The sequence below is a fragment of the Leptonychotes weddellii genome, chromosome 1 (genome assembly GCF_054177405.1).
Source record: "Leptonychotes weddellii isolate Sample4059 chromosome 1, ASM5417740v2, whole genome shotgun sequence".
NCBI lineage: Eukaryota > Metazoa > Chordata > Mammalia > Carnivora > Phocidae > Leptonychotes > Leptonychotes weddellii.
The window spans coordinates 31,817,836-31,824,146 of record NC_138369.1 but is presented as its reverse complement, the minus strand read 5'-3'; the positions used below and the strand labels follow the sequence as shown (position 1 = coordinate 31,824,146).

The 6,311-nt window shown below is 40.5% G+C and overlaps 1 protein-coding gene across 1 annotated transcript in view; it reads left to right on the top strand.

The window, feature by feature from the left end:
• The first annotated feature begins 391 nt into the window (after positions 1 to 391).
• The window catches only part of MDFIC2 (MyoD family inhibitor domain containing 2), a 10,372-nt gene continuing 4,452 nt past the window's right edge, over positions 392 to 6,311 (top strand). The window contains exons 1-3 of the mRNA XM_081805832.1: positions 392 to 437; positions 1,560 to 1,580; positions 2,566 to 2,787. Coding sequence (XP_081661958.1) covers positions 392 to 437; positions 1,560 to 1,580; positions 2,566 to 2,787 — 289 coding nt within the window. The remainder of the gene's footprint in view (positions 438 to 1,559; positions 1,581 to 2,565; positions 2,788 to 6,311) is intronic.

Genomic DNA, 6,311 nt, shown 5'->3' with positions numbered 1-6,311 from the left:
GAAAGCTAAGTAATCTGCTAGACTAGATTTTGGGTAGGTGACACATCATGCTTGGGATTCAGGGTTCAGAGGGGTTTGCTGATGTGCAGTCTCAGTAGCTAGGAAGCAGAGATAAAAGCTAAGAATCAGAGATGATGTTGTCTATTACAGAGACAAGGATGAGAGCTGAGCTTTGGGAATACACCAGGCCTGGATTCAAATCCTAGTTCTATCATTTGCTAATGAGGACCACTGGGACAACTTATCTAAATAAACTATCTAAGTTTTGGTTGCACTCCCTCATCTGTTAATGGGGGATACTAGTTACTCTCCTCTGTTCAGGGAGGCTGACAATATCTACCTCCTGGAGTCTTTGTGATGCTTCAGGTAAATACGGTATGTAAGTGCTAATATGGAACCTGATGTAAAAGGCATGCGACATGCTATGGTGTATGTGGGTGTGTGTATAAAGCAGTGGCTTGGATTTCCACCCTAGGTGACTTTGCCCCGGAGGGGAAATTAGGCAATATCTGCAGACAGTTTTGTGTGCCACAACCTAGGACAATGGGTGCTACTGGCATCTGGTAGGTAGAGGACAGGGATGCTGTAAACATCCTATGATCTCCCCATGACAAAGAATTATCTGTCTCCAAATATCAATACTGCTCCAAGTGTTCTAAGGCATAATTTGAATGGCTATCTGTTGTAATATTAGCTGGCTGTCGGACACTTTGATACTCCAGAAAAATAAACTATTATTTTTATATCATCATCATTACAACACTAATTTGGTGAATCTCTCTGGGATTAGAGGAAGCCTAGGGTTTCCCAATCGGATGAGCTAATTCCATCTATTCACTATTACATTAATTGCTATTAATGATCGATGTTTTCATGAACCCTAATTTCCACCAGTCCAGTTTAGAGTGAATCAAACCACAACCAAGAGATTTAAAGCCAGCAACATAAGGGGTAGGGAATAAAAAGCAAACCTTGTTGAAAGCCAAGGCTGTTTGGAGGCTGAGAAAGAAACAAGACAATGGCATGTTCCGGACTGACAGTTCCCATGCCAGTCAGGAGCCTTTGGAGCCTCATGTAGGGAGCTTCACAAATCCCCCAGGGCCTGGGAGCTAATCTGCTGAGGGGTGGGAGGGGTTGCCTGAGCTTGAAAAAATCCCAAAGTTTTAAAAGATTTCCCAGGTTATTTTACTCTTTAGACAAGTCTGGGAACCACTGACCCAGGAGATAAGACCCAGTAGAGATCTCCATCTGCCTGAAACAAAGAAGCAACTTTGGAAAAGGTGATGAAAATGGATGTTGGCCACTCGGCTGTTGTAAGCATGGTAAAAAGCAGGTTGCGAGCTGTAGAATTTATTCTAGACACTCAATGAGCATTATTGGATCAACCAGGCCTTGGGTTAGCCACAAGAATGCAAGTCTCCAGAATGCATCTTCACCATCTCCCAGTAGGGCTGCCAAATGACCCGGACTGCTGTTTGTGAAGGGCTTAAGGTGTCCCTAGGAACCAGCTGGTCTGCATGTTTGAGAATACCTTCTATTAACTTTTTTCTCGACCTTAGGATTCTGTGTAATGGGTATAGGTAAGTTATGACCCAGACTGGTTATGTCCCAGACTCTAACATGATTTCATGGTATGTTGCTCTGTCATACACTCCTCAGTATTGTGACTTAGTTATTTCTTTGCTAACTCCTTTGATGCTTGTGGAAACTGAGGTCCATGCTGGTCTTAGATGCTACTGTGTCCCCCGTGCCCAGCCCAGTGCTTCTTACATAACAGACCCATATATGATTATGTGAGAATGAATGAATGAATGAATGAATGAATATGGGAGCTCTAAAATACATGAGGCACCTCGGCCTTCTTGGTCTTTTCTATGCCTCTCCAAACCAGAATCTCAAGGGTCAAGGATTTTGCTGGAGGTTCCCTTCCAGGTGGTTATATGGAAATAAAACATATTCCAAAAAGCACACCCTCAAAAGCCATATCAACACTCACCTGAATAGGATCCTCACAAATGCTAAGGCAGGGGCAGGAGTGGCAACAAAGTCTCTGTGAGTTGATAGAGGTTCATTTATAACCACTCCTCTTATGCAGAGGAGGAAACTGAGGTTTGTAGAACCAAAGAAATAAAAACAACTTGATTGAGATCACATACATTATTGAGCAGCACTGTCCAGCATTTAAGACCCTTTTACTGCTTCTGGGATCCAGACCATAAGCTGACAACAAACTATGAGATCTCATTGACGCAAGTGAATGAATTATTTGTTTCTCTCCACTCATCACTTAAAAAAAAAAAAAAACACAGTAGAAATAAGTGTTACAAATTACTGTGATAGGGAAACTTGTACTGTGTGTAAAATTTTACAATTATTGCACTTTTTAATTCTTACTTATATTTTTATTCAAAATGATTCCGTTCAATGATGCTTCATTATCTTAAATAAGACCTTATTCTCACAAAAGTCTTGAGTGTGAAACTTTCTGCAAGTGTCCATTCTGAGATCACTAGGTCATGTCAACTATAGTGGGTTTGTGTATGTGTGTTTTCTTTTTTCATCTAGATACGCAACTCACAAATGAAAAGCATGCAGACGAGAAACCCATTAATGCTATCATTATAAATTCAGTATCCGAATTCAATATCACAGATGGACCAGCCAAGGAAACCCCCAGTGAGAAAAAACTGTCAGAATCCAGCACATCACTGTCCTCCCTTGAAGAATGCCAAACGAAATTTTCCTACCTCCAAACTGATACTTCAGTTCATCAGAGAGACACTGATGGTACGTTTCTCAGAATCAACCCATCTCTAAATAAAGCTCCCCAACCCCCAGCCCCTGTAAAATCATCACATATGCTGTTAGAAAAAAAGAGCCTTTATGAATATTAAACAGTAAGACTTTGATTTGAAAACCCTGGTGAATGACACATGTCAAGGTCACTCTGCAATTATGAGGTGCTTGGCAGATTGTTTGCTCTCAAAGCTGGAAATCAGAGGCAAAGTGTTTTAAATAGCTGGAATGAGGTATAATCATTCTTGCTACGGAGCTATGAAGGGGATAAAGAAAAACGGCAAACTTTTCTCAACTCTGAGACTATTTCAGCCCGTGATGCTAGGCTGAGAGAAGAAGGCAGAGTAGAATGGTATTAAAATGCTGGAAATGTATAAATGTGGATTGTAAAAAATATCAAGATGCTTACATCAGCAACCAGGGTTGGTTCCTCTAGGTGATATCACCTCCTGGGCATTCTGATCAGTGCCAACCTACACCCAACCACCCCTGTATATGACTATAAAAGGAACATTCCTTCTGCGAAGCCAATTTCAAGTTTATTTGGTGCTAAATGGTCATCACAGTCAAGTTCAAAGTCAGGCACTCCACACCAAGACGTATGTAATTTTACTCAGGTTGCCTTTGCAGTGTCCTTTACAGGACACCCAAACCATTCAAGAATTTTGTAGTGTTCCATATCTGCATTTGCATTTAAAGAAAGCTTGCAGTGTCTCAAAGGAAAATATAAGAGGGTATAGTTTCTAGTCTATATTTAAATTAATATTTACTTTTTGAAAATAAGGAAAAAATAAATAAATGGACTTTTGTGTAACAGGAGCTCTGGAATCACATCAGTTTAATTCCTGGCTCTGAAATTTATTAACCGTATAAACCTGGATAAGTTTTTACCATCTCTGAATCTCAGTCTTTCAGTTATATAATGGAGCTAGGGTGTTTTGAAGACCAAATGAAATAACATGTACAAAGGATCCAATACAGGACCTGGCACATCATAGATGTTTGATTTTTGCTTTCATTATGGTTATGGTTTTAGAAAGCAAGGGGAGAAATTTATAACATGCATTCCTTATGATCTTGTGCAAACATGTCATGGCTGCTTTAGACCAGAAGCTACAGACACAATTGCTTGCAGGTGCCAGGGGATGATGTGAATAATGAGTTAGAATGGCAGTGAGCAACAGGGATTGGTGAGGACTGGGGCACAGTGAAGCGTCCTGCTGCTACTCAGCTCCAGCTAATTGTTGCCAGAAGGAAATAAAAGCTCAGAGTTGCCAGCTCCAGAGTGTTATGTGAAACTGCCAAATTTTTTAGGTGTTGACAATACTTCTATTTCTTCTATGAAGCCCCAGACACTCCCAACAATACACAGCTTGGGGCCAACTTTGGCCAGTGGACTGCCAGGTTACAAGCTCAAATTCAAGATGACGCCCATGTTTCTGGCTTTGCTGGAGTTTGATGCCAATCGAGAAAACAGGCAATACAGGAGAGTTCTTTGAGACACTAGAAAGCACGGTGACACTAGAGCATTTCATCGGATTGTCTCAGGGATGCATGTAAGAGATCTTGGTTGTCATGACCCACGAATTAGGCGCTGCCATTGTACAAATCCATCTGGTACAACACAGTACCCTCTAGAACAACTCTGATTCGTCCTAGCAGGGATTCTGGGAGAAGGAGAAGGGCTGGTGCAGCTAACATGATACCTGAACCCTTGTATTCTCAGGGAAGGGCCAAAGGACCACTCCATTAAAATGGCAACTGATACTCAGGAGCCTCATGCAGGAAATGCACCACTTACTGTTTTTTTCAAAAGAGCAAAGGAGATTCACAAGGACAGTTGACTTAGACTGTTTTTCTTAAGCCCTGGCTGGGAGGCCGGGACAGCCCAGGAAATCATGATTTTAGGCTGACAACACAGGTAAAAGCCCACCGCTCCCTTCCCAAATGGTGAAAAAATCCCCCCATTGAGGTGAGAGTTTTGGGTACCTGGATAAAAGAGAGAGCAAAACATCCAAACGAAGGCCCACGAGTGTGGATAAGACGCTCTCATTATCTTAAACAGCAAACATCAAGGATATCAAGAGTTAAGTCAGAGAATTTTTATAGTAATTAATTTAAGGATGCAGAAATTGAGAGCTGGGGTCATTGTTCGTACTGAGATAAATACAGAAATATCTTTCAGGAACAGCAGGGGAAACAGAAGGGAAAAGAGAAGATTGCATCCACTTTCATGTAGTTTGTGGTTAATTTATTTTCAAATGTATAAATGAGTGCATAGGAATGGATGCTTAATTGCTAATATCTATTATTTATATACATTGCCCCACTTAAAACAGAATGGAAAAGCCTCACACATGCAGATTTTGTAAAATGTGTTACATCCATTAGCACAGTTCATGGTGTGTGCTCTGATGGGAATTTAAAAGGATCTTTACTGCACATCACACACTATGCGCTGCAACATTACTTTATTATTAAATTGTGGCTCATCCTGTGTGGTCCCTTTCCCGAATAAAATGTAAAAAGTCCAGAGCACTACCTGTGTCTCTGCTTCTGTTGCTACATTCTGATTGCAAGGGCATCCCTGTGAGTAATAAAATCAAGGATACACACAATGCTCGAAAACAGGCGCCTTAAAAAGAAGCCTGAGAATATACCTAATTGATGTATAATTTTGAATTTGAGACGTCTCATCCAGGTGGAAGAGGAAAATCATAAATATAAGATACCTCAAAAGAATAGTCTTAATTACACCATGGACTACTGAATAAAATGATTACATTTTCTACACTGTAAATTTCATACAATTAAATGCAGTAGTGTCACCTTATAAAATGTTTCAATTTTATAATTATTTCAGTTCATTTGCTCAGAAAAAAAACATAAGCACAAATTTACTAAGTATCACCCAAATCTAGTCATCCTCGTTCTAAAGAACTGACTTGAACGTTAGTTGTGCTTGTCTGAACTTAAATAGATCTTGACATATTTAAGTAGCTATTAAAATTGATAACATCAGGGATGATACCCCAGCTAGAGAAAGGCATTCAGTCACACTTTATTTATTCCTATTCTACATTACAGACTTAAAAAAAAAGAACTCAATGTTGGAGGAGTGGGAGCCAATTTTTATACTTTTTGACCAGAAACTTGGAGTAATTAGCTGGAGTCACTGTGTCACGAATCTCATGATTCTGCTGAATCTGCTGGGAGAGCACGTTAACCATTAACATATTAGGATACTGGGTTTGGGCCATGTTTATTTGCCTTTTTTTATTATTATTATTACTTTGTTTGGAGGGGAGGGGGATTTTTGCTTATCTGGGGCCAATTTTGGAGGAACTACATTCTTGCTATTTTGAATAGTGATGCCCAAACGAGGAGGTGGTATGTGTCCGGAGCTGAGGAAAGCTATAAGGACTCCAGTGGACAGCTAAATCTGCCTCTGCCCCTCCTTCCTCTTAATCCCAGGCATAGCGGTGACAGGATCCAAAGCTGGGAGGGCGAACCCA